Source organism: Peromyscus maniculatus, chromosome 7 (genome assembly GCF_049852395.1).
Source record: "Peromyscus maniculatus bairdii isolate BWxNUB_F1_BW_parent chromosome 7, HU_Pman_BW_mat_3.1, whole genome shotgun sequence".
In the NCBI taxonomy this organism is placed as follows: domain Eukaryota; kingdom Metazoa; phylum Chordata; class Mammalia; order Rodentia; family Cricetidae; genus Peromyscus; species Peromyscus maniculatus.
This window is the reverse complement of record NC_134858.1, coordinates 64,834,663-64,861,646: the sequence shown is the minus strand read 5'-3', so window position 1 is coordinate 64,861,646 and position 26,984 is coordinate 64,834,663. Positions and strand designations below refer to the sequence as shown.

At 47.9% G+C, this 26,984-nt stretch overlaps 1 protein-coding gene across 6 annotated transcripts in view; it reads left to right on the top strand.

The window, feature by feature from the left end:
* Tln2 (talin 2) overlaps window positions 1-26,984 on the top strand; it is a 419,063-nt gene that overhangs the window by 315,507 nt on the left and 76,572 nt on the right. For all 6 annotated transcript variants that reach the window (XM_076576578.1, XM_042281192.2, XM_006979299.4 and 3 more), the window contains 8 exons: window positions 588-707; window positions 2,303-2,500; window positions 3,564-3,703; window positions 12,757-12,850; window positions 15,867-15,956; window positions 18,339-18,461; window positions 19,895-20,038; window positions 22,239-22,400. In XM_076576578.1, coding sequence (XP_076432693.1) covers window positions 588-707; window positions 2,303-2,500; window positions 3,564-3,703; window positions 12,757-12,850; window positions 15,867-15,956; window positions 18,339-18,461; window positions 19,895-20,038; window positions 22,239-22,400 — 1,071 coding nt within the window. The remainder of the gene's footprint in view (window positions 1-587; window positions 708-2,302; window positions 2,501-3,563; window positions 3,704-12,756; window positions 12,851-15,866; window positions 15,957-18,338; window positions 18,462-19,894; window positions 20,039-22,238; window positions 22,401-26,984) is intronic.

Below are 26,984 nucleotides of genomic sequence, written 5' to 3'. Positions count from 1 at the left end.
AACCAGAGTGTGTAAGCAGGGACCCATCTCAGTATTTCTGAAAGGCAGCATGCCGACATCTTCACCAGGTTGGGCTGAATGTGTGGGAGTACCCTCTTTGCCTATTGTGAAAGTGGGGTGTTTTGAGGTGTGTGAACACCAGAGGTTCACTGAGAAGAATCAATCACAGGTTTAGATATGCTCCAAAGAACCTAAGTATAGCTTCAGATTTGGGGACCTCAGCAGGACTCCAGATAAGGGAGGCATTTCTGTTTCATTTAAGAGAAGGTACCTATGCTTTAGGGCCTGGCCTCATATTGGGGAATTCTGTGTTTGGATTCCAGAGCTGTGGTTCATCCTGGCTCTGGGGAGCAGATGGCATATGCAGCATTAAAGGCTGTTACTCCCAACACCAGAGTAGCAGAGACCAGAGACCTAGCCAAGGTGATTTCATTTAGTTAACAGTGTTGGGTAGCTGCCGATGAATAATTTCCATGTTGATGTCAGCTCTGCATATTTTCTCTGCTCTTTCTCAACAAATGTGCAAAGGCATTTGTGCCGGAAGCGGCTTTCTTAAGGTGTTTCCCTCCCTCCCTCTGTGTGTCCAGGTGGCCAAGGCTGTGTCTCACTCTTTGAATAACTGCGTGAATTGCCTCCCTGGCCAGAAGGATGTGGATGTGGCCTTGAAGAGCATCGGGGAGTCCAGCAAGAAGCTCCTTGTAGATTCGGTGAGGTCCTTGTCTGGGAAGGGGTACCTGGTAGCTGTCCACCCAAGGAGGGAGCATGGCTTTCCCCCTCCCTGGATCTCTGAGCATCTTTCTCTTAAGAGGCCTAATTTTCTGCCGTTTTCTATTTCCTTTCTGGTCAACAAACATCCCAAGGGAGGAATTGTCAGGGAAGAGTTTACTAGTGTGAGTGCACATGTATTTGCAGCTGCATGCATACATCTGTGTGCACATGCCTCTGGAGACCAGAGGACAGCTTCAGGTGTCGTGCCTTGGGTGCCTTCCACTCTTTGTTTGAAGCAGGATCTCTCAGTGGCCAGGCTAGCTGGTCCGTGAGCTTCCCATCCCACCACCACGGGGGTTACATGTGTACACCACCACTCCCCGACATTTATGTGAGTGAATCGAGCTCCAGTCTTCACGCTGGTAAGGCAACCCCTTTACCAATGGAACCATCTCCCCAACCCCCAGGGTGGAGCTTTTCACATTGACTGCTCTTGAGTCATTGTAGTGGGACAGAAAAGAGGCTATGATCATCTAGATCTTTATCAGGGCATGACAGATGGTGACAGACAGTCCAAGGACAGAGGGGGACCTACTCAGGACTAAGTAAGAAAGAAGACTTCCTAAAGGTTTTTTCCTTGGGGCCCTCTCCTAGCCCATGCTGAAGGAAGCATGGAGAGCATTTGTCTGTTTCTTCTGGTCACAGATGTCCAGCAGCGCATGCGGGTGCTTAGTGGAGTCTGCGACCTTGATGACTGTAATTCCACAAATGATACTGTACTGGTGTGTGCCTCCCGCTTTTAAGTTATTTGCAAGGGCCACTAATAAAAACAAAATTGGCAGTTATTTGTTAAGAAGAATGTGATTTGAAGTTGGCTATCATCAACCTCTTAGTTCTAAAAAGCTTAAACTGAGAGTTTCCATCAGGAGAGACACAAAGGAGGGTGGAGACCGGAGCCCGGAGTTGAGTTGCTTGGGCATGAATCCTGGCCCTGCCATTTCAGTGGGTGTCCGTGACTGGAGAATAGCTGCTTTCACCATATTTAGCTCTTTAGTGTCTGCAAAGTAGACGTTCCATAAAAGTGGTTGGATGGGTGGGAGGGTGGGTGGGTGGATGGATGGATATGTGTTGAAGGCTCTGGAGAGAAAGTAGTAAGCTGAACATGGCCAGCAGACTTGACCAGGCCATGAGATGAGGGGGATGAGGAGAGAAGTTGAAGAGAATAAGTAAGTCAAAGGAGACTAGGGGGGGGGGGCGAGAGAGGAAGAGAGAGAGAACCAAGAGAGTACATGGCTGAAATGGCGGGGTTATGTGGGCATGAGAAGCAGGGTGAGGGGAGCCTGTGAGCTGGAGTTGAGGGTAAAGGGTAGGGTGAGAAGAGCCACAGGACTTGTTATGCTGAGCCTGGAGGCCAGCGTGCTCTTCGGTATGCTGATAGTCACCACAGATAGCTGCTTGTTTCTTTTGGACCTGCCATCTTCTAGCTGGATGACTCAGAAGCACATCCCTGGGCAGTCCCTGTTCCATCCACAATACCTTTGCCCCTCTGACGCAAAGTAAAACTTCCCATGACATGTGTCTTCTGTCCTGACAGCTACCTCCCAGCACAAAGCCTTTCCAGGAAGCCCAGAGTGAGCTGAACCAGGCTGCTGCTGATCTGAACCAGTCTGCTGGGGAGGTCGTCCACGCCACGAGGGGCCAGAGTGGAGAGCTGGCGGCTGCTTCTGGAAAGTTCAGTGATGACTTCGATGAGTTCCTGGATGCTGGCATTGAGATGGCTGGCCAGGCACAGGTAGGTGGGAAGGTGGCTTCTGTTGCTCACCTGAGCCTCCTCGCTCTGGTGGACCCCCCAGCTGAGGGCAGCTAGGTGAGTGGGAAGCAGGATCCTGTAAACAAGCTACAGCATCTTCTTTGACTGCCTCGGAAAGTCTGTGACCTCACAGGCTTGGCATGCACAGCAGTGCTGGGGATGATTCTGACTTTTCCCACACTCCACCAGCAACAGAGCCTATATCATTTTACTTGCATTGGGTGGGAGGGGGCGGGCAGGTAGAGGGTAGGAAGGGAGAGAATTTGTATCAGAGATGAAGTGGGAAAATGCACAAACATGAACACACATATGTGTGTATTTGTAGTTTGGTAGATTTGTTTGAATGGATTACATCTGGTACTTTCAGGTGGTTAAAAATGACCTCATTCGGACAGAGAGATGAGCCACTTATTTATAGCTAGGGAACATGACTCGTCTGGCATCAGATAGCAGGGCTGGTTTTTTTGTTAATTTGTTTTGTTTGCTTGCTTTTTTTTTTTTTTTTTTTTTTTTTTTTTGAGTTTTTGTGAGCTCCCTAAAAAGATACCCAGGGTATTTCCTGCTACATTTTCTACAGAAGGTAATTTGTCAGTTAGCGAGCTGAGTGAGAAGCGTGTTCTTCACCAGTCAGATCCTTCTGGGATGCTGTCGGCTCTGCACATCTATATAGTGCTGGGCGTTTGTGCCAGGCTGGGATGTACAAGATGCTTGACAACTCCAGCATTGTTGAGCAAGATGCTCAAATCATTGCCCAGTCTGTGCCCTGGTGCGGCTCTCATTCTCCCCTCCCAGTCCCTCAATACTCCCAGATAACGAGAAAGCAGAACTCCTGGCTGGCCCACTTGGACATGGATTTCCTTCTCTGCCACGTGCGTCTTGCTCCGAGCATCTGCTCCGGGACGAGCAGACTCTGGTTGCACATCTGCAGACCGACTGCTCTGGTGTCGCCTGTGCCTCCACCTCGGGAGTTGTTCCTAGCTCACTGAGAGCTTCCTGGGAAGCTGTAGTCGGTCCCAACTGACTCTGTTTCCTTTTGACTCTCCAGACAAAAGAAGATCAGATGCAAGTGATAGGGAACCTTAAGAATATCTCTATGGCGTCCAGCAAGCTGCTCTTGGCTGCCAAGTCTCTCTCTGTAGATCCTGGAGCTCCCAACGCAAAAAATCTTCTGGCTGCAGCTGCAAGGTAAGAGTGGGGTGAGATGTGCTTTATGGATGTGTAAAGGGTTCTGTCACATTTGAAAGGTGTGCTCAGCGTCCTGCCACTTTGGCTGAGCAAAGAATTGCTGCTATCCTTGTCCGAGGTAGAGTAAATTGATGGAAATTCTGGCGTTTTGTAAAATTAACTCATTCCTGTATTTTGGGCCCACTAAGAATGTCTTCCATCTTCCCAGATGGCCTCTTTGATTCTTACTTAGGCTGCACTGACTTGTAAACATGATAGTTTAAGTAGGTTTTTTTTTTCTTTCATTTTCATGTTCATGTATAGTATGGTGTGTGTGCATGTCTGTGAATTCAGGTGTGTGATCACATATGTAAAATCCTGAAGTGGATGTTGGGAATCATCCTTGAACATACTCTGTCGATCTTCCACCTTATTTATTGAGCAGGGTGTCTTAGTCAAACCCAGAGTTTGCTGATAGGGCTCGTGGTCTCACTAGCCAACCCTGTCTCCATCTGCCAAGGTTGGAATTACATGTGGGCCACCACGTTCAGTCAGCACTTTATGTAAGTTCCAGGAATGTGAACACTGGTCCTCATGATTGCTGCGCAATCATTTGAACTCCTCAGCCATCTCCCTGGCCCCTAAGTAGGTTGTTTAAAGCAGCATTATGTTGTTCAGATTTTGTAAGAAATAATGTGCTCACTGCGATAGACATCGGGACGTACTTAGATACAGTGCTCAAGCCATTCTGTCGACGCTGGGCATGTACTACACACTGGCATCCATGTTGGAGTAGATTTTATGTGTTCTACCCATCACTTACAGGAGGGCTCTGGTTTAGGGTCAGTGGGTGACAATGGATGTACACTGTTACTGAACTGAATTAAAATGTGAAGCCAAGTTTGGGGTGATTTCAGTACCCTTCCCTCCACTCACTCATTGTACTCACTTTAGGGATGTAGTACGGTTTCTGCTGCCCAGCCACCACTGTGACACTTTGAGCTCAGTGAGTAGGATTGACTGCCAGCGTGTGTGGTCCTGGGCTGCTGGGATGGCCCAGGACCGTCTCACACAAGCGGTCTCAGGTTCATTGTCCCACACTGCAAGCAAAGGCTGTGTTGTGAATCATTGGTGTTACCTAGATCCTCAGCATCGTTTCACATTATGTATAACAACACTGGGGGTGGGGACTGAGAGGTGACTGGGGACAGAGGAGAAGGGGAAACCTTTTCAAAATGTGCACATTTGTGATAAGTTTCAATTCTGCTTGCACTTTATTCATTTAGGTTTGTGAGCTTATTTACCTACTTATTTTGAGACGGGGTCTCTCTGTGTAGCCCTGAATGTCGAGGAACTCCCTATGTAGACTACCCTGGCCTACAACTCCCAGAAATCTGCTTGCCTCTGCCTCCCCACTGTTAGGAACAAAGGCATACACTGGACTGGCATTTGATTTTTAACTTGGGTTTTGTTGGGGTTTTTTGTTGTTGTTGTTGTTTTATTTTGTTGTTGTTCCTGTCTTTAAGCTGTCTGAGTTCAAAAACCTAAATTCTAATCCAAGGTGCTCTAATGGTCTACCTGCCCGGTCAGGTATTCAGGTGGGTCAACCTGCCCAAGCTTTGCTACCTGTAAAGTGGGGTGTAAGCGCCAGCTGCCCTCAACAGTTTTTAGCGTTTATGGTGCTAATAGTGGCATCCTGTCTCTCCTCCCGCGTTGACTTGAGTGACTGTTTGAAATTTGTGTTTGCCTTATTTCGTGGAGGGATAGACAATTCTCTGGCAAGCCTTCGGGTTTACTCACTTAACTTCTGCCTTATCCTTTGTCTTTCTGCTATGACAACATGTCTGACAAGAACAACCTAAGGAAATAAGGTCTTATTTTTGCTCAGAGCTTGAGGGTCCAGTCCGTCCGGGCAGGGAAGTCTTGGCGGCAAGGCTTTGAGGCGGCTGCTCACATTGCCTCTGCCCTCAGGAAGGAGAGCAGTGAATGCTGGTGCTCAGGCCCCCCCGCCCATGGAATGGTGCCACCCACAGTTGGGGTGGGCCTTCTCGCCTCTGTTAACACAATCCAGAATCTCCCTCACAGGCACGTGTAGTGATTTGTCTCCTGGGCGATTCTAGAGCCTGTCAAGCTGACAGTCAGTACGAACGATGGGAGCAGCAGGAACATTTAGTGGCAGACAGTAGCCAGCGCCACAGGGGACTGCAAAGTTTTCCTCTCACCAGCCTGCCCCAGTCTGTATTTCGCTTGTGATTGCTCTAGCAAAACACATACCCTCCCTGGACAGTGGGGGCGCGCACAGGGTGGGCATCTGTTCTATTCGGTCCCCCCTCCTTGAAAGGCTTCTTTTTTTTTTTTTCCTTACATTTTTTTCCTGCCAAGAGCCTTTGGGAAAGACAGCTGATGTTTCCAGGTGTCTGAACTCCAATGTTTTTTATTATCTTCATTTTTTGCATCATTTCCAAATTGTAGTTTCCAGCTTTAATGAGCTGTTCCCTCTCTTGAACTATGGGAAGAAGGGGAGAATATAAATTGGCTTTTTAAAAGCTAACTAGAGAAGGCCACACAGACCAGAAAAGAATTATGGCTCCAGGTATCCACAGGCCCCCTGGTGGTGGCACTTGAGAACAGGAGCCCAGATGGAAAATCTCAGCCTGTGACCCAGCTTCCAGGCTGACAGTAAACACGGAACTTGAAGGTTTTTCTTTGGTTTTGTTTATTTTGTTGTTGTTTTTGTTTTGTTTTATTTTGTTTTGTTTTTTGAGACAGGGTGTCTCTGTGTAACAGTCCTGGCTGTCCTGGAACTCTGTAGACCAGGCTGGCCTCCAATTTACAAAGCTCCACCTGTCTCTGTCTCATGAGTGCTGGGGCGAAAGGCCTGGGCCACCACCACCTGGGGAGACTGAGGGTTTTAAAGCCAAGAAGGTACTCAAAACATCTCACATGGAAGTAGTGGTGTGGAATAGACGTGATGCCATGATCCTGGTACCTCCTTTGTGATTTCTTGGTGTATTTTGGCTCCTTCTGCTCCTGGTTCTTCAGCAGGTACTCCAGCCATATCTAGGGCAAGCTCCCGTGGAGACACAAGCTTCTTCTGATTAGGGGATCATCTGTTCATGCTTGTTTCGTAGGTTCTTCATAGAGATGTATATAAAGGGTCTGAAGGGGCCAAGGCCAGAGCTGGGTGCTGGGTACTGGGTACTGGGTGCTGGGTACTGGATGTTAGGTGCACACACACATAGGCTCATATGAGTACATAGGAGACTGAGCAACAGAGTCCTCTTTCTTCAGGTCCACAGTCCTGTCCATTCTGGCAACAGCCCAGTCCTGTTTGTCCCTCTTCTAGCTTGCCTGTCTTGTGGCTGTCAACCTTGCTATATATACCCCTTGTTCTTTGGGGCTCCGTGATCCTTCGTGCTCTGGGCACCGAAGTTGCTTTTGAAGAAAATACTGAGGTTATCTTTCCTCACCTCTGAACTCTGCCTCAGCACCTCGGGGGGCTGGATGATGGGCCTTTGGTTTATGGCACCTGTGGGGAAGGAGTTGGATTCTGTCTTGTGCCCGTCTTGGTCATCTTCCTGTGTGGCTGGCCAGGCTCTGGCTCATCTCTGCCAAGTCAGGCCAATTCATTCCTCTGTCGACCAATTGATCTGACCTCTCCCCACCCAGGAGCTGGGGTCTTGGTCTGACACTCCTTGAACTTGGGCCCAGAATGGAAACCCAGTCTACAGCTGCAGGAAGGTCTCAACTCATTCCCTCTGAGCACTGTCCGCACGGGTCGGTGTCAACATGGATCATCCTGGCCACAGGAACAGCTGGCTGGCTGTTGTCCCGTCTTCTGAAGGTCTTCCCTGGGAAACAGAAGCTCCTTGTGTCCCCTTGGGTCCTGATAGACGGGTTTTTTCCCCCCATCTCCAGAGACTGTGACAGAGGATGAACAAGCAAGCTGCGCGAAGGGAGGATGGCCTGTACCCAATAACAAAGAAAAATATAAATGGCAGCTTTCCCATTTTTGTTGGTCTCGGCCTTCCTCCAGTCCAGGATCTAACGCAGCATAGACTCTTTTGGCGGCGTCCTTAGCCCACATTCACACCTTCGCTTGTGCGGAGTCCCAGCCCAGGACCGGGGCTGATTTTTTTCCATGCTTTGATCTGCTTGTCGGCCGTTTTTCCTGTCCTGCCCCCGGTCATGTCTGTCTCGGTGTCTTACCTTTGTCCTCTTGCTTCTCCAGCCAGATTGCCAGCACCTTGCTGGCCTAGGGAGGTTTAAACTCCATTTGTTTTTAAGTCTCCAAGCCTTGGGCAGAATATGGCCCAGAGGCCGCTTACAGAGAAGCTGACTGTCTCTCTCCCTGACTCCTTGCAGAAGAGACTAGTCGTGTTTTGTTTCCCCTCCAAGTTCCGTAACAGGTGACTTTTTTACCTTGTGATGATTCCAGCACTACATAATAAGACTCTGTCTCAATGAAGTAGAAAAGAAAAAATTCCAGCCCGATCTGCCAAACTTGAGTCAGTTCAGTGTCTCTGGAACTAAGTAATTTTACTTTAGAACCCCCTGTTAGTCTCCGAGGTTGCAGATCTCCATTCTTTAAATATACCTAGATAAAAGACAAAGCATAGGCTGGGTGTGCTGGTGCACGCCTTTCAAGAGGAAGAAGGAAGAGATCCAGGCCAGTCTAGTCTCCAGAGTAAGTTTCCAGATAGCCAGGGCTCTTAAATAGAGAAACCCTGACTGAAAAAAAAGGATAGATAGATAGATAGATAGATAGATAGATAGATAGATAGATAGATAGATAGATAGATAGATACACACACAGACAGACAGACAGGGCGCAAGAAAACACAATCTGTAGACTGGGAAATGTGACTGTTTAACCTATTTTTGTTGTGTGTGTGTTTGTGTGTGCATATACTTGTCTATGTGCATGTGGAGACCAGTGGTAAATGGTGGCTATCTTATTCAGTCACTCTCCATCTTACTCTATGAACCAGGGTCTCTGGTTGATCATGGAGCTCTCAGTCTCAGATAGACTGGCTGGTCAACCAGTCCCAGGCATCCTCCTTGTCTCTGCCTGCTCAGTGTTGGGATACAGGTGTGCGCCACCGCAGCCTGCTTTCTACGTGGGTGCTGGGCATCTGAAGTCAGTTCCTCAGACCTACACAGCAACTGATTCACCAACTGAGCCCTCTCCCCAGCCCTAACCTTTTTATATTAAAGAAATAAATTGATGTAGCTTTGAATTTACAGAGCCCAAATCCTGCTTGTTTTGGTGACTTTTTATTATAATATAAATTGGTCAATGTATGTATAATTTTTTGAGATTTGTTACAATTTACGTTTAAAACAACAGTGTAAGCTCACTGTTAACCCTTTTATGTGTTTCATTCTATCATTTGTACAGGGAATAGATTCACTGTTTAGACCGTTGTTTCGATTGTATTGTATTTAGGCATATATCGTGTATATTCTAGTACATTAGCAATATGTTATGCATTATGACTTTCAGTCACCACCCCCAAACCCTGTTATAACTTGTGTACTTATTTAGCCAGTCTTTCATTGTGGCACAGGCAGGGTCCCTGCTGATTCTTTCCTGGTGAAAATCACTGCTATCGTGTGAAACACATAAATGTTATTTCCTATTGTCAAGTGTTCATTTGCCTCGGAGTCACTGGGTTTATATAGCGTTGTCAACCAGACTCTAAGATGTCTGATAGAGATTACTCATACTGTAACTGTTTGGTCATGGATCAATTACCTAAGTGACTCATTTAGATGTGCATGCCAGCATTTTCGTAGTTTGTCCAGCCACAAACCACTAGTCTGCCTAGTTTTGTTTGGTGTTTTGTTTTGTTTTTGTTTTTTTCCTTATTCTCATCTTTCAATTTACAGGTTTTTTTTTCACAGCTATAACAATAAAAGGCTAGGAAAAGGAGCCTCTTTCTCCCAGCTCTGTTTCCTCTGGACTCACCAGTTGTCAACACTTTCTGAGTGGAAAAATCCCCCCACAGTAGCACTTGGGAGCTCCCAGCCGCTGTACCTGCCTGCACACAAGAGCCAACCAGTCAGCATTCTAACATGGGGTGGCAATGGGTTCATGAGCCCCTGCCCTTGTCTGAGGGGCTGTGGGTCGTTGGTGGCTCCTGGGGGAGGGAGAGCCAGGTTTCCTTAAGGGTGTGGCTCCTAGTAGGGGGATCAACTCAGTGAATAGCCCTACATCCGTAAGCATACAGGCAGCATAATTAAAGTGGATGGTTTTTTGTTTTTTTTTTTAAAGAGCCATTGAGGTGAGGATAGATCAGGGAGAAGTTAAGAGGAAGAGTTGGGTGGGGGGTGAATATGGTCAAAATACATTGCATGAAATTCCAAGAATAATTAATAAAAATATTTTTAAATAAAAATAATAACAATAAATTTTAATCTGTAAACCAGATAGGGGATGAGAAGATGCCTGATGCACAAGTGTAAGGACCTGAGTTCAGATCCCCAGAGCACCCATAAAAACCTGAGTGTGGTCACTGGCTTCTGTATGTACGCCTAGTGCTGGTGGTAAGGGTCATGGGTCAAAGAGAGGCAGAGACAGATCCTGGGTTCTCTCCGGCAAACTAGTACCGGCTTTAGTAAGAGCACGCGCGCGCGCACGCGCACACAGAGAGAGAGAGAGAGAGAGAGAGAGAGAGAGAGAGAGAGAGAGAGAGAGAGAGAGAGAGAGAGAGAGAGAGATTTAAGGAGGAATGGATTTGCTGGAAAACTTCTGTGCTGTGTAGAAATAAGGTCTAATGATCATGTTTTCACAATCAGGACATTCTCTAAACCTTACTACAGTGACGTATGCTTGCCTATCCCCTCAGAATTGGGTCTTGAGAGCTGCCAAGCAGGAGATGGCATTGAGCTCTCTGAGGAACATTTCAGATGTATGCATTGTGGCTCTACCCTCCCAGGTCCCTCCCTGGAGCTAGGGACTGCTCTGCCTCCCTAGTCTTTCTCTTCCTTTCCCTGTGGAAGGAAACGTGGCATTTTCTGATGACACCCTAATAAAGCACTTTTCCACAAGCCACAAGCATCCATCCTACAACTACTATTTTAGGGTTCTCTCTTAAGTTTGAGAATGTTTTTCTTCTTCTCATCCTCCCTAGCTAAGCTTAAAATGGAAAGCAACATTTGATTGCATAATTCAGCTAATTGCCTTTGTATGTTGGCAACATCATTTTCCATATAATTTGATATTCTGTGGTGAGCTGAAAAGTCTGTTAAATTAATAAAATGGGGATCTCTTCTATTAGGCTGTGTTACTAACCACATGGGTCTTATTTTGGCCTTGGTTGTTCTCGTTGCTCGTCAGCTGTGGCAGGTAGGAAGTATGAGCAGAATTCTGAGCTGGCCAGAAGTTTGGACCTGTCCCAGTCCTGTAGAAGAGGGCTTGGGTCGACTTTAGAGCCACACAGGCAGGCATGGATTTAAGTCTTTTTATCTTTGCCTTATTTATAACTCCCTCCTAAGGAGTTATCACATCTTTTGGAGTCTTCATTTATGAAACATAAGAGATTTATTGCTTTTACTGACACATAGTATTATATATATTATATATTAATTATTATATGTTATATGTTATATAATATATAATGTTAATTATAATTAATTAATATTAATACATATAACAATTCAGTACATGTGTACAATGTGCAATGATGATATCAATGATTAGCATTTCTCTTGGGGGGATGTTGGAGACGGGGTTTCTTTGTGTGACCCTGACCTTCCTGGAACTTGCTCTGTAGACCAGGCTGGCCTCGAACTCAGAGATTCACTTGCCTCTTGGGTGCTAGGATTAAAGGCATGGGACACCACCACTGGGCTTGTGAGTAGCATTTCTAATGCCTAGGTATTTATCATTTCTATGCAATTTCAAGACTTAATTTTGGTTTTTAAAAAGTGTGTGTGTGTGTGTGTGTGTGTGTGTGTGTGTGTGTGTGTGTGTGTGTTTACATTTGAGGGTGGGTGCCAGTAGAGTTAGAGGCAGTTGTGAGCTGCCTGACAAAGATACTAGAAACCAAGCTCGGGTCTCTTTCGTGAGTAGTGCAGTCTCTCAATCACTGAGCCATCTCTCCGGCCCTCTACGATTCACTATAAAGCGACAACACTAAAGATAGTGTGACATTGCAGAAAGAACAGACCATTGGTCAGTGGAACAGAATAGAATCCAGAGGCAGACCCCCACAAACGTGGCCGACAGAGTGTACTTACCAAAGCAATTCAGTGGAGAAAAGATGCAATCTTCACAGGTTCTGTTAAAACAGACTTCTGTTTGTCCCTAAACTAAAAGCAAATCAGCTTCTGTTTCCCACCTTGGAGAACCTAATCAGAAGATAGCTTGAGTTGCTAAATTATCCATAACCCAGGCCAAGGTAAGCCAGGGGCTTCTCATAGTAGAGCAGGAAAAAAACTGGGTTTGCCTTCTAAGTTCTGAAAATAGAAATACATGTAAAATAATACCATAGGCTCTGATGTAACCCTATTGGTGTTAATAAAAAAATAATAATAGCTGTTTCAAAGACTGGGACTTGGCTACTCAGGCCTAGTCATCCACACACTCTTTACTGGCAAGTAGAGATTTTAAGTGCTTGGCAAATTTAACTCTCTGCTTGTAATATTTGAAAATGATCAAAATATACCAAGGCTGTCCGAAAGAGCCTGACTGGATAATCTTGTTCCTTGAAGACTGCCACCAGAAGGGTCCTGAAAATGGTGTCAGTCCGGTCTCTTTGCTGTTTGCAGCTTCATTGTCTCTCATGAATATATCAAAGGATAGTCTTAATTTCTTAAGGGGACCGTTAGAGCCCTTGAGAAATCAGATGGGTAATCAGAAGCAAGGTGGGGGGTCTACCTTCTCCTCGTCCCTGGGTGTGTTTCATTTGGGTTGTATAGCGAGAGCTTGTGGGGGTGGCCTCATGGGGACCACAGCCTAACTAGTCACTTCTCCCCTCTGCTGAGGGAAATGGCTGAAGTGTGTAAACACAGACTAGTAAAATAAAACAGTAACACCAAGCCTGTGCTCCTTTCTGTCCCTGCCCTAGGGCTGTCACAGAGAGCATCAATCAGCTCATCATGTTGTGTACCCAGCAGGCCCCGGGGCAGAAGGAGTGTGACAACGCCCTGCGGGAGCTTGAGGTGAGTGCCCTGGAAGGCTGCCAAGGGTGGGAGCACTCTGGGCCTGTGTCCCTGGGTCTCTTCGCCTGTTGGTGAGTGTCTCTCTTCTGTCCTTGCCTTCTGTCTCTCCTAGGAGGCTGGGAGGCACTAGAGAAGATGGCATCTTGTAGTATGTTTACCAGTGTTCCTTCTCCTTCTAGGCCAATGTGTATTTTGGTAAAAGGTCTTTCCATTCAAACAGGAAGTGGTATATTGAGTGTAGACTGCCAATGAGCAAACTTTGCCTACAAAGTATTAAAGAGATTATTCTCAGATAACTGGGAGAGATGTGGAGGCTGGGGCTGGAGAGGTAGCCTACTTGGTAAAGTACATGCCACAAACAGGAGCACCTGGGTTCTAGCCCTAGGCCACACACAGAAGTTGGGCATGGTGGTGGAGATGTGGAAACAGACTGATCCATGAGGCTTGCTTATCAGACATCCTAGAGATTTTGTCTCAAAACCAAAGTTGATGGCACCTGAGGAATGCACCTGAAGTTGACCTATGGCCACCATAATGTTGGTGGATTTTTCTTTGGGCTACCAGTTCACGAAAGGAAGGAAGGAAGGGAGGGAGGGAGGGAGGGAGGGAGGGAGGGAGGGAGGGAGGGAGGGAGGGAGGGAGGGAAGGAAGGAAGAAAGAAAGAAAGAAAGAAAGAAAGAAAGAAAGAAAGAAAGAAAGAAAGAAAGAAAGAAAGAAAGAAAGAAAGGGAGGGAAAGAAAGGGAGGGAGGGAGGGAGGAAGGAATAAATAAATTAATTAATTAATTAATTAAATGGCAGGAGGCTTATTATTAATTATGAAAGTTCAGCCGGTAGCTTAGGCTTGTTTCTAACTAACTCTTGTAACTTAAATTAACCCATATCTTTTAATCTGCATTCTTTTACATGGCTCGGTTACCTTTACCCTGTACTGCCCATGCTGCTTCCTCTGCATCTCCTGGCATCTCTACCCTTTTCCTTCCCAGCATCCTCTGTGCCTGGAAATCCTGCCTAGCCATTGGCCATTCGGCTTTTTATTAAACCAATCAGAGTGACACATCTTCATAGTGTACAAAAAGATCACTCCACAATACCATACCCATGAGCACACATCTTCACACAAGCAAACACACATACCACATGCAGGGGACACACTGGAGGAGGTCAAGAGGAGTACTTGCCACTGCATAACTTAGGAGGCCTCTAGTGGCGCTTGTGGGTGCCTTTTGACCTGCATTTATGCCTGTGTTTATATCTGAAACTCTGCATGTTTCTCGTAGAAAGTCTGTGGGTAAAGAAGCCAGTTGTGCCTACTCATATGTAAAGTCGCCCTCACCTTCACAGAGCCGATTGAATGGGCTCAGTGGTTATCTCAGTAGACACAGCTTGCTTGTACCTGCCATTCCGTCCGTCCAGTTGTCTGGGTGGCTAGCATGGGTCTGACTCTGGCAGCTCCTAAATGCTTGATCGAGGCCCTGATGGCAGAGATAGGCAGAGTGGAAGGGAAAGGGTCCGACAGGGCAGGACGGAAGCATTTGAAAACTGCTGGGAATGGGTCTTACACGGTGTTCCGGCATGCTTTCTGTTGCTGTGATGAACACCATAACCAAAAGCAACTTGTGGGAGGAAGAGTCTGATTTAGCTTACAGGTTACAGTTCCTCAGTGAGGGAAGCCAAGGCAAGAACTCAAGGCAGGAACTTGAAGCAGAAACCATAGAAGAATGCTGCATACTGGCTTCCTCCTAGGCTCATGGCCAGCTCACCTTTCTTGTACAGCCCAGGCCTATCTGCCTAGTAATGGTGCCACTCACGATAGGCTGGGCCTTCCTACATCACTTAGCAATCAAGATAATGTCCCAGAGACATGCCCACAGTATAGTCTCAGGAGGCAGCTCTTCATTTGGGGTTCCCTCTCTCCAGGTATGTTGGGTTGACAACCAAAATCAGCCATCACACGTGAGCTGTTCACTGCTCTGTCATGCTCATTTCACTTTAAAAATATTATGACACATAGGCAGTTGGTCTAAATAAGATGTATTAGCCTAGGTACCGTGTGCTTTAAAGGTATCCTTGTTTGCCACGATGATGGCTTCTAACTGGATCACTGGTACTGAAAAAATTTTAGTTTTCCAAGAAGAGGCTTTACTTTCCATGAAGTAAGCGCATGCGTTGTATGACCCTCTTTCCTGTATCTTTAAGTGATGTGTATCAGCAGCTCCCATTATCCCATGTGCACCCTTTGGAACTCGGTTGTGTTGTCCTTTTGTTGTCCTTTTGTTGACCACTAGGAGTCAGCAGCGAGGCTGCTGACTCCTAGTGGTCAGTCTGTTGATGGTGAGCAGATTCAAGGATCCATCTCCATCCAGACTGTGTCACTGGAAGAACTCCTCGTGGGTGGTAATCCAAGGTCATTGATTGCACTGAGAGAGCTAGTGATGATTTTCACTGATTTGAAGAGACAGAGAAACAGACCTCCACCCATTTCCTAAATGGGTACCTTAAGAAGAGTAGACATTTTCTATTCTGTTTAAATCAATAACAAAGGAACCATCCCAACGGGCCATCTTTGGGAATTATCTCCTTCCATGTACTTCCATTAGAAGGTCCCAGAACTGAAATGTTGAGAGTCCTTATTAACCATGAAGGAGTAAATGAATGTGTCCTTGGAATGTAAGCTCTTCAGAGTTACCCAGTGGAGAAATTGTCTTAGCCGACCATGAATATATTGCTTTGCATTAACTCCAGATTTGCTTTGGTAGTCCCCCTGTAGGTACTTCCCATACTGAAGTGACAGTCCCACCCCAGGCAACAGTAACCTGGGGCTCCCACCCCCGTCCTTGTTTTTGCTGGCAGGGAATCTGAGGTCTTGACAGCCTGATCTGAGTTCCTCCTATGACTGAGTGAATGAGCAGTCAGGGCCCTTGTCCTAGTCCAGCAAGGGGTAGTAATGGTTGTACTTCACAATGCCTTTCCTTCTGTGCCTCTGGCTCACTTTCTAAGTTGTGTTCTCCTTTGTAGACTGTCAAGGGGATGCTGGAAAACCCCAACGAACCTGTGAGTGACCTCTCTTACTTCGACTGCATTGAGAGTGTGATGGAAAACTCCAAGGTGAGCCTGCCTGTGTTCGTCACTTTCCTCACTGCAGTGATAAAACAACCAACAGAAGGCAACCCAAAGAAGGGAGGGTTGGTTTGGGCTTAAATTTGAAGGTACAGCATGATGAAAAGAACATGAGGCAGTCTAGTCACACCACATCTACAACCAGCAAGCAGAGAGAGATTGCTGCTAGTGTTCAGCTCAATTTTTCCTTTTTATGAAGTCCAGGAGGACCCCAGTCCTGTGGATATTGCCACCCACATTTAGGGTGGGTCTTCCCTTCTTAACTAACCCAGTCTAGAAACTCCCTTCCACACATACTCAGAGCCTCATTTCCTTGATACATTTAGAGCCTGTCAAGTTGACAGTCGGTATTAACTATCACACTGTGCCAAAACATAGATATCAACACTGCTCCTCAGTGGGGAGAAATTGAGAAAGGCTTTGAGTGCACCTACCTCACCACGGGGTGGCCCAATATGATGAGACCTTGTCATGTAGTAATTTGCTGAAGTGTTACTCAACACTTAGGGTATTGCAGAACCATCTAGAAAGCTTGGGAAACACCAGTTGCCAGGCCCCAGCCCCAAGATTTGAGGTGCATGCATTTCTGAGAGGTTCCCCATCCTGTCTCTGTTGTCTGGGAACCCTTCTTTGAGAACCACTGCTTATGAGATGGGTCTCACTGTGAATCCAGTCATGTGTAGTCTATACTGGAGGCTGAACTGCTGTGGAAAGTCGTCCTGTGACCTTGGCTTTCATGAAAGGCCCTTGTTAATATTTTCTTCTATCCAATTATAGCATACATTTTTGAGGGGAGTAAACAGGGGTTTTGAGTGGTTGGGAAGAGAAGTATTGAAAAACTACCATGGCTTCTAGGCCTTCCTCCATCTTTCCTCAGTAAAATCTGACTCCTTGCTGTTTAACTGGCTGACGGTGGTAATTAGAAAAAGCAATGCTAAGAGTCCTTTGAGGGACAAGAATGGAGGAGAATGCCTAAGAATCAGAAATTGACAAGGAGGTACCAGAGAGACAATTGGGGGTTGAACTTTTGCCACCTGGCCTTGGTCCTGGTACCCATACATGCTGGTTTCCAGTTTCCATCACTTCCATCTTGGCAAGCCATCTGTCTTGATGATGTCAAGAGGGGTCGGTTTGTGTTGTGCTAAGACAAGAATGTCCTCTGTTAGCAGCTTTCATGGGATAAAGGGCTATCTAAATGAGGGTACATATGATTTAAATACTTAAATTCAGAAGCTTTTTTTTTTTTTTTTTTTTTGAGACAGAGCCTCATGTAGCTCAGGCTGGCCTTGAACATGCTGTATAGTCAAGGATGACCTTGAGCTTCTGATTCTCCTGCCCTCACCTCCTAACTGCTGGACTTGCAGGCATGCACCACCACAGCTGGTTCCTTTGATGGTGGGTCATGTAACCCAAGGCTTCATACATGCTAGGCACTCTGCCACCTGAGTTCCGCCCTGACCCAGGAAGGGCTTCTTCTTCAAGAGGGTGGGAGAAAGGGTGAAGTACTGTACTTATAGACACTCCCTAGCTGCTCTGCTCTGCATACCTTTATGTAAACTTGATTGTTTTGTATATAGAAATGATAGTAATTTATTTTGTTTCCTCCCCAAAGTGGCTTATTGTCTCAGGAAACTGTCACATTTGATACAATGTAGTCTCTCACCCAAGGATGAACATTTTCTACTCCATCATCTGTGGCCCTGGAGCACAAACTCTCCTCCTGGCACATGCCAAAGCCCACAGAGGACAAGACACCAGACTTGGGATAAATGCTCTGCTCTGCCCATGTGGCCTTCTGTGTCATCTTTAGAGGACATTGACCTCTCTAGGCTACACACTGACTGTGAAAATCCTTATCAACTGTTATAAGGCCAAGGAAAGAACGTGCCAGTGCTTTTCAAAACAAGACGAACTGCTTAAAATGTTTAGGAAATAACTTGAACACAATTCTATGTAAATTTTCAATTGATAGATTAATCGTACAAGGAACAGTATGTCTTCTACTTTCTGGCTAGAACTTCAAGTCTAGCTCCCCGGGTGTGATTTAATGCTCTTGGGAGTAAGTAGTTCTCAGATTGGGCCATGTGCCCATGAGAGGCTGTATATAGATTCTACCTGATCATCTGTGTATAGTGATTGTACACTCCTGGAGATACTGGTAACCTTTGGATGCAAGGCTTATACTTTTATCCTTTATTTATCTTCATCAAACAAAAACGGTACAACTCTCTTGACTCTCTCTTGGGTACAGAAAAGGGCAAAGGTGACAAACATTTTCAATTAAGTAGCCTTGAGTGTTACAGCCGCAGGTTAACCTCCTGCAGCCCTGGGTTGGAGTAGAAGCTCAATGATTGCTTGCTGTCTTTGCAGGTTCTGGGCGAGTCAATGGCAGGGATTTCACAGAATGCCAAGACTGGGGACCTCCCTGCCTTCGGGGAATGTGTGGGGATCGCATCCAAGGCTCTCTGCGGGCTGACCGAGGCCGCGGCCCAGGTGAGAGCCTGTCCCCTGTCCATCTGTTCTTTCCAGCTCATGCCCTAGGACACAGCACAGCCCCTTAGGGAGACCTGCTCCAGCTCCTCCAGGCACTGGTGCAGGAACCATGGGAGAGCTGATGGCTTCTGGGTGGGAGGGGCAACGTAGCTGGAGTTTTCTCTCCGGGTCTGCCAAGCCCCATCAGTCCAACACCCACTTATAAAATAAACATACAGACGCTTATATTATTTACAAACTGTATGGCCATGGCAGGCTTTTTGTTATCTAGTTCTTTTATCTTAAATTAACCCATTTCTATTAGTCTATACTTTGCCATGTGGCTCGTGGCTTACCGGTCGGTACCTTACATCTCCCTTGCCATGGCGGCGCCTGGCAGTGTCTCTCTGCCTCAGCCTTCCACTTCCCAGAATTCTCCTCTCTCCTTGTCCCGCCTATACTTCCTCCTGCCTGGCTACTGGTCAATCAGTGTTTTATTTATTAACCAATCAGAGCGACATATTTGACATACAGACCATCCCCCAGCAGGGCAATAGGGCCAGTGCTTCCTTGCAGGAGTGGGGAGGGCAGTGAGCCTCTGTGAGTACTGCAGATGCAGCAGACAGAGGTCAGAGGCAGCTTTTTAAAGCCAGGGTTTGTTGATGGTTAACCTGGACTTGGGGAGATTTTACTCCAAAATAAACATCCCTCATTGGAAGAGAATATTCTCAACCTTCACACTTCCCCTCAAACTATACAAACTCATCTTCTATTAGTTATTTCCTAGCGCAGCCAAAGGGACCCCCAAAGAAACAGCCTTTTCTAGGAGTGTCCTATTGGGGACCCAATGCTATTTTGTTACTTTTTGGGGTTTGGGTTGTTTGTTTTGTGTCATTTTCTGACTCCTCCCATTCCTCTCACTCAGCTGCCTAAGCTAGGAGTCTAACTGCTATTGGAAATAGTGACCTAAACAAGGACATGTTAAGCTCTGTGTTAGGAAACCTTTGGGTAGCAAAGGCCCTAGGATGGACTGACTCAGGAGCTCCTTGTATCAGTCTGCACCAGCTTTCTTCTGCCTCTTCTGACCAGAAGCCAGAGTCAGCTTCACATTCAGGGCAGGTATCCTCATGGTCATATGATGGCTGCCAGAAGCTGTGTGGGCTACCTCTCCATCCATGACCGTGCCCCACAGAAGAGCGGCTCAAAGGCTTTCTCTCACGAACAAGGAGGCTTTGTTCCCTGATGCCTGCAGCAAACTCCTGATGGTATGTCAAACTGGCATAGGCCTGTCTGTCACCATGCCCTCACTGGCGAGAGGGACGGGCTTCCTTTGATCAGTTTGCACTAAGGAGTACCTGAGCTTGCCAGCTGCAAGTACACAGCGGACCATTGTCTCCCATGGGCTCGTGGAGGAATGTGGAGCCTGAGGTGTGCTTTTCCTTTTCCTCTTCCAGGCTGCGTACCTGGTTGGCATCTCTGATCCAAACAGCCAGGCAGGCCACCAAGGCCTGGTGGACCCCATCCAGTTTGCCAGGGCCAACCAGGCGATCCAGATGGCATGCCAGAACCTGGTGGACCCTGGCAGCAGCCCCTCGCAGGTAACCGGGGAAGGATGGTGGGGTCTATGATCTCTTAGACTTCTCTGGGTGGGCGGTGGGAGATGGAGAAGTGAGCGGAGAATACTTCAGAGCTTGCAAGCCCAGATGACTGAAGCTGTGCAGGTACTGACTGACCTCGTTCCTTTTCTGGTGCTGTGATGAAACGCCCCGACAAAAAGCAACTTCAGGGAGAAAGGGGCCATTTATCTTACAATTCCGAGTTTCAGTCATCACTGAAGGGGAGTCAAGGCAGGAACTTCAAGCAGCTTGTTACGTCATACCACACTCAAAAGCAAAGAGAGCACGTGCATGCTTCTGCTCAGCTTGCTTTCTCTGTTCTTACACAGTTCAGGACCCAAGCCCAGGGAACGATGCCTCCCATTTCCAGGCATCAATGAAGGCCATCAAGACAGTCTCCTAAGGCATGCCCGTTGAGACTCTCTCTTCTTGGGTGACTATAGGTTGTGTCAGGCTGGCAAATGAACTAGCCCTGGCAGTGACCAGGAGAGTACTGCAAATGTGGAAAAGGCAGGAATATGCAAATGCTTACAGATAGGGTTCCCGGGGACGCAACAAGAGTGAAGCAAAACAACAGAATTCATGAGGCGGTTCACCGCTATTTATTGACAGCTTGTTCTCTGCTCAGCACTAAGAAGTCTGTGTGATCTGACCTTTACCCCCTTTGGTTCTTACTCCATTGGGGTGTGGTAACAAGATAAAGGATTGTTCTGGTTCCTGTTGCTGTGATAAAACACTGAACAAAAACAACCTGGTGGGGAGAGAGGGTTTATTTCAGCTTCCGTTTCCGGGTCACAGTCCATCATAGAGGGAAGGTCATGGCAGGAACTCAAGTAGAAACTATGGAGAAATGCCCTTTACTGGCTCGCTCACTGGCCTGTGCTCAGCTTGCTTTCTTACATAGCTCAGGCCCACCTACCTAGAGATGGTTCTGCCCGCAGATTGGCTGGGCCCTCACACACCAAGTATCAATCAAGACACTCTCTCAAAGACATGGCCACAGGCCAGTCTGGCTGAGGCAGTTCTTCAGGTGAGGTTCCCTCTTCCCAGATGACTCTATAGGTCATGTCAAGTTAATAATAAAAACTAACCAGGACAGGGATGCCTCAGGGTAAGCGTGACAAGTTTTCTCAGGTCACTTCAGAGGTGACCGATCTGAGTCAAGCCTCAGAGTTGAGGTCAGAATCCACAACACAGAAAAGGAGCCAAAGAAACATTTGAGGAGCAGAGAGTGTGTATCACATCCCTTAGTGCTTCTGGTGTCACGGAGCTCTGGTTACCTAGGAAAGTAGTATGTACTGAAAAGAAAGAGGACCACATGCTATGGGTACCAGAGGCAGCCTTGTGGGTGGTGTGCCTACTGTGAACTTAGGCCAGCATTCTTAAAGCAGTACAAGAATCCAAGAAGACAGTGCCAGGGTTTACAGACCAGAGTGTATAATCAAATGCACCTGAACCCTTTTCTCCACCAAGGGAAGTCTATGGCTTCAAGAGAGTACCTGAGTTGAGGGTGAGGATGGAGGTGATAGATGGTCCACAGACTCCTATTCACTACCTGCAGCTCTCCTGAGGGGGAGGAGGGAGTAGTGGATCTCAGTGCTTATTGTACCCATCTAAACCTGTGTTCTCCAAGGAGTTGGCCACTAACAAAATGTAGCTATTAATCATTAGAAAAAGTAGGTGGTCCAAATAGTGATTGGCCTGTAAGTATCTGGTGCATGCCAAATTTCAAAGACTTGGCATGAACAAAAACTTATATTGCAATTTGTGAATTGATTGTGATAAACTATTTTGGATACAGTGAGTTAAATAAACTGTATTACTTAAATTAATTTCTCTAGTTTTTCTGCTCATTCTAATGTGCCTACTGGAACACTTGAAATCAGGTGTCTTAAGTCTTGGCCGGGGGCCTGGACTCGAGGTTCCAAAGACTAGCTGACCGTACCCCCTTTAAGCCTGGGGCCCAGCACACTCCTGCTACAGCACCTCCTTCCCTTTTCTATTTTCATTCCCTCTTGCATCATGTCGCATGCTCTTTTCCTTCCTCGGGGTGACTTGAGGGACAGTAGAGCTGGACAAACAATCCTGCTCAGATTCTAGACCAATGAGTCGCGGAGAACCCCTGGCTCCTGGGCACTCAAGTGCGTGGTGCCCACACCCAACCTCGCTCCATGCTTTGTAGGTTCTGTCGGCTGCCACCATCGTTGCCAAGCACACCTCGGCCTTATGCAACGCCTGCCGCATCGCCTCATCCAAGACGGCCAACCCTGTGGCCAAGAGGCACTTTGTCCAGTCAGCCAAGGAGGTCGCCAACAGCACCGCCAACCTGGTCAAGACCATCAAGGTAGGTCCCTGTATTGCAGATCTGGTTGATCCCTGTGCAGAGCTGAGAGAGGAGCAGGGCTTTATCTCCCGAGATACACGAGTGCCAGGGTGTATCCTGTAAGGCATGAGTGGGGAAACTAATTAGGAGTTATTCACCAGGAAAGCCCAATGAACTATATCTCCACTCACCTCCTGATTCTGCAGCTAGGAGCCTAGGGCCTGAAATTAGGGGCCTCTCTTAGGGCTGTATGTGAGTCTAGCTTATGTGTACTTAAACTGTTTACTTGGGTGGTTTTGAGAGGTCTGGTAGAAGGTTGTGCTGGTTTTGCTGGAGACTTTAGAACCAAGAGATGATGTGGAAGGGAAAGGAAATGGGAAATTATAAAACATCTGCGTTTTTAAGCATCCCTTTGGAGCTGGAGAGATGGCCCAGTGTGGAAAGTGCTTGCCGTACAAACATGAGGGCCTGAGTTCACACCTCCACACCCATGTCAAAGCCTGACACATTAGTGCACCTCTGCATTCCCAGCACTCCTGCAGCAAGATGGGGAGCAGAGGCAGGAGAATTCCTTGGAAGCTCACGGGCCGGCTAGCCTGGTTGGTGTACATACTGGCAAAACCACACAAGAGATCGTGTCTCAAGAAACAGCTTAGAAGGGGATGACCCACACCTGGAACTGGCCCCTCACCTCCACACGTGCACACACCTGGAACTGGCCCCTCGCCTCCACACGTACTCACACCTGGAACTGGCCCCTCACCTCCACACGTGTGCACACCTAGAACTGGACCATCACCTCCACACATACCCACACCTAGAACTGGCCCCTCGCCTCCACACGTGTGCACACCTGGAACTGACCCCTCACCTCCACATGTGCACACACCTGGAACTGACCCCTCACCTCCACATGTGTGCACACCTAGAACTGGCCCCTCACCTCCACACATGCACACACCTAGAACTGGCCCCTCACCTCCACACATACTCACACCTGGAACTGGCCCCTCGCCTCCACACGTGCACTGTGGTGTATTCATGCCCACACTGACATACACTAACATGCATACACATACATAATTACTTAAATCTCCCTATGACATCCATGCTGTCGATAAATGGTTTTTTGTGTGTTTGTTTGTTTAGCATCAACTTTTTTAAGATAGCATTCTGTCTTCCTAAAAAAATATATCATTGTGTGAAAGTCCATGAGTACTTGAGGTGTCGGGGGGAGACAGGGCTCCCCTGCAGTGAGGAAACTGAGTTGGCCAGGCAGAGGTCTTTGTAGGTGGGTGCTCTAAGCTAGGGCCGTGCACATATCAGGGAAACACCTTGTGGGAAAACAGCCAAATCCTGGACAGCAAACCACAAACACACAGCCCAGTATCATCTCAGTCCCCTCCCCCAGCCTTCAAAGGAGCATTGTTAGGGGAGGCACCGTACAAGCTCTCTGTGAACCTCGCTGTTCTGAAGGGAAAGGGACTGTTTATTTATTTATGATTTTGAATGGTGTGGGGAGATCAAACCAGTGGCCTTGTGAATGCTAGGTAAATGAAATGAGGACATGGCCGCTCCAAGGTATGGTTGAGGAAACCGTTTTTAATTGTAGATATGAAGGAGAGAACAGCCAGAGGCATCTGGAAGAGTTCAGACTGAACATGGCCACATGGGGAGGAGCAGGAAAGGAAGAGAGGGGAGAGAAGAGGAGAAGAGAGGGTAGTCGGACCTAGAGAGGAGCCGAGAACCAAGAGAAGAACTAGGAGAAAGCATGTCTCAATTGGCACGGTTATATAGGAAAGAGAAGCTGAGGGGAGGAGAAGCAAACCCTCTGGGCTCCAGGGCTAGGGAGGGTTAGGGTAGGGGCATGGTGAGACAAGCTGAGAGGTACTGAGTGAGCCTGAAAGCCTTGATGCAGCTCGGTATGCTGATAGACACCACAGCGAGCTAGCTATTTGTTCCAGGTAGGCACTTGCTCCACCACTGGACAACACCCCCAGCCTGACTTCAGTGAAAGGGTCTACAACTTTTCTGTAGCTCGACCTGGTTTCCTTTGTGCTGCAAAAATTGCTGCATGATCCCATGGAGAAGTCAGTCAGTCACAGAGTGAGCCTCACAGAGGCCAAAGGAAGGCGCATCCATGCAGCCTGCAGCAGCTGGAAGCTGGCTGGTGAGAGCCGGGCCAGTTCGCCCAGTCAGCAGCTCCAGAGCTGTTTCAACAAAGAGTCATTTTCAAAACAAACAAAAGCTCCATGTGTTTGAAGGCAACAAGAAACTAGATGGAAAATGAAGGAACAAATTAAATCCAGCGTCCTGGTGTTCTGGGATCCTCGTGGCAGCTCATCTCCCTTGCCGCCACAGTTCATGACGTGAACAGTTAACAAGCTTAGGTTTTTAAGTCTGGATTTTAGGCTTCATGTGTATCACTCGTCTCATCCACTCAGATAGGCTATGTTTATCATGCCCATTTTGCTGATGGGAAACCGGGACACAAAGAGGTTAAGTAACTGCCTAGGTGAAGCAGCCAGTAAAGGACTGGTGAGATTCAAGCCCGAGGCCAGAGCCCCTGTTCTCAGTCCTGGCATGCTGCTGGGCGCTTTGGAACAGCGGCCATGAACTCATCCCTCCTGCCTGGGGTTAGCCCTGGCTGTGTTTACAGAGCGTGAGTGTAAGTGTGGGGGGCCGGGGTGGAAAGGACAGCGTAGTTAAAAGCTATGATGTCATTGTTGCTGGCTGCATAATTAACTTTTCCTAGTTAAAAGTCGGGGGGGGGGGGGCTTTAGAAACGACTGCAGCCTCTCTCTCCTGCAGCCTCTCTCTCCCCTGCAGCCTCTCTCTCCCCTGCAGCCTCTCTCTCCCCTGCAGCCTCTCTCTCCCCTGCAGCCTCTCTCTCCCCTGCAGCCTCTCTCTCCCCTGCAGCCTCTCTCTCCCCTGCAGCATCTCTCTCCCCTGCAGCATCTCTCTCCCTCCCCTGCAGCCTCTCTCTCTCCTGCAGCCTCTCTCTCTCCAGCAGCCTCTCTCTCCCCTGCAGCCTCTCTCTCCCCTGCAGCCTCTCTCTCCTGCAGCCTCTCTCTCTCCTGCAGCCTCTCTCTCTCCTGCAGCCTCTCTCTCCTGCAGCCTCTCTCTGTCCTGCAGCCTCTCTCTCCTGCAGCCTCTCTCTCCTGCAGCCTCTCTGTCCTGCAACCTCTCTCCCTCCCCTGCAACCTCTCTCTTCCCTGAAGCCTCTCTGTCCTGCAGCCTCTCCCCTGCAACCTCTCTCTTCCCTGAAGCCTCTCTGTCCTGCAGCCTCTCTCTCCTGCAGCCTCTCTGTCCTGCAGCCTCTCTCTCTCCTGCAGCCTCTCTCACTCCTGCAGCCTCTCTCTCCCCTGCAGCCTCTCTCCCCTGCAGCCTCTCTCCCCTGCCATCTCTGTCTCTCCTCGGTTTTGAATTCTGATCTGTCTGTTAAGATGGACTCTTCTTTCACATTCCCCTCACAGTGTCAACCCCTCTGCAGTTCCCTGCAGCAAATAAGCTCTTGTGATGGTCCAGAAGATAGGCCTGTGGGAAGCATCAGAGGAGGAGAGCCCGGGGATTGCAATGTGGGGCACATAAAGCCTGTCCCCACGAGCATCACTGCAAACCGGCATCAATATAAAGGGAACAGCATGTCAAAATGTGCCCGGAGTTTTCAGTTCCCACTGTGTGGCGGGCTTTACTGGCCAGTCCTCGAGCGTTGCCTTTCACTCACTGATAAGAAAATGGCAGAGGTCACCCCCTTGGTGCCCCCTGCTCTGTACCAAATGGATTTCCTATTTGAAGGAACGGTTAGATATCCTGTGAAACAGAAACACCAGCGGATCCTTCGTTTCCTGAGAGTCCAGAGAGCAGTGTCACAGCTGCATTTTTTGCTGTCTTGGGCTCCTTAGTGTGTATTTGATTTGCACCGTGAGACTGTGCCCAGACATACGCCCAGCTGCCGCACCCTTCCAGCTATGACAAAGGGAGCAAACAGCATGCCACTGAGACCTTAGGTCTCTACCGATGGCATTCCTTAAACTCCCCAAGCACAGCCCAGCCAGAACCCACTTCAATCTATCCCCTACCAGGGAGGGCTCTCAGTGCGGGGTGAGCTGCAGGAACACCGGCTGAGTTTCTCTCTCCATCATGCATGCTCATTACCTAGCCTTGAGTCAGATGTGTGGAATGGAATGTTATTTTAAATGTGCAGCCACTCAGGTTTGAGTGCCAAGTGGAAATTATGCAACCCCAGCTTTTGTTTTGCTGAGAAGTTGAAGTTTGGCCTCGTCGTTCACCGCAGAGTGAGTGAGGGCTCAGATTTTTGCAATTAGGCACTTCCATCCAGGGAGTGCCGCAGACACCCGATCCGGCCCTCTCTCATTGAATTTGGCTTGGCTGTAAGTATGTTTTCCTGGTCATCCTTCTGTTTGCACTGGTAAGGTAGAGTCCTTCAGATCGGGGTGGGGACCCCTCTGGGACGTCCTAGGCCCCGCTGCCTTTGCTGTTGCCTAAGGTCTGTAGGAAAGAAGCGAGTTGGGGTCTCGGGTGATGGTTTGAGACAAGGCAGCAGGTAGCAGAGTGACTGAGTAAATCGTGTCGTTTTTCCAG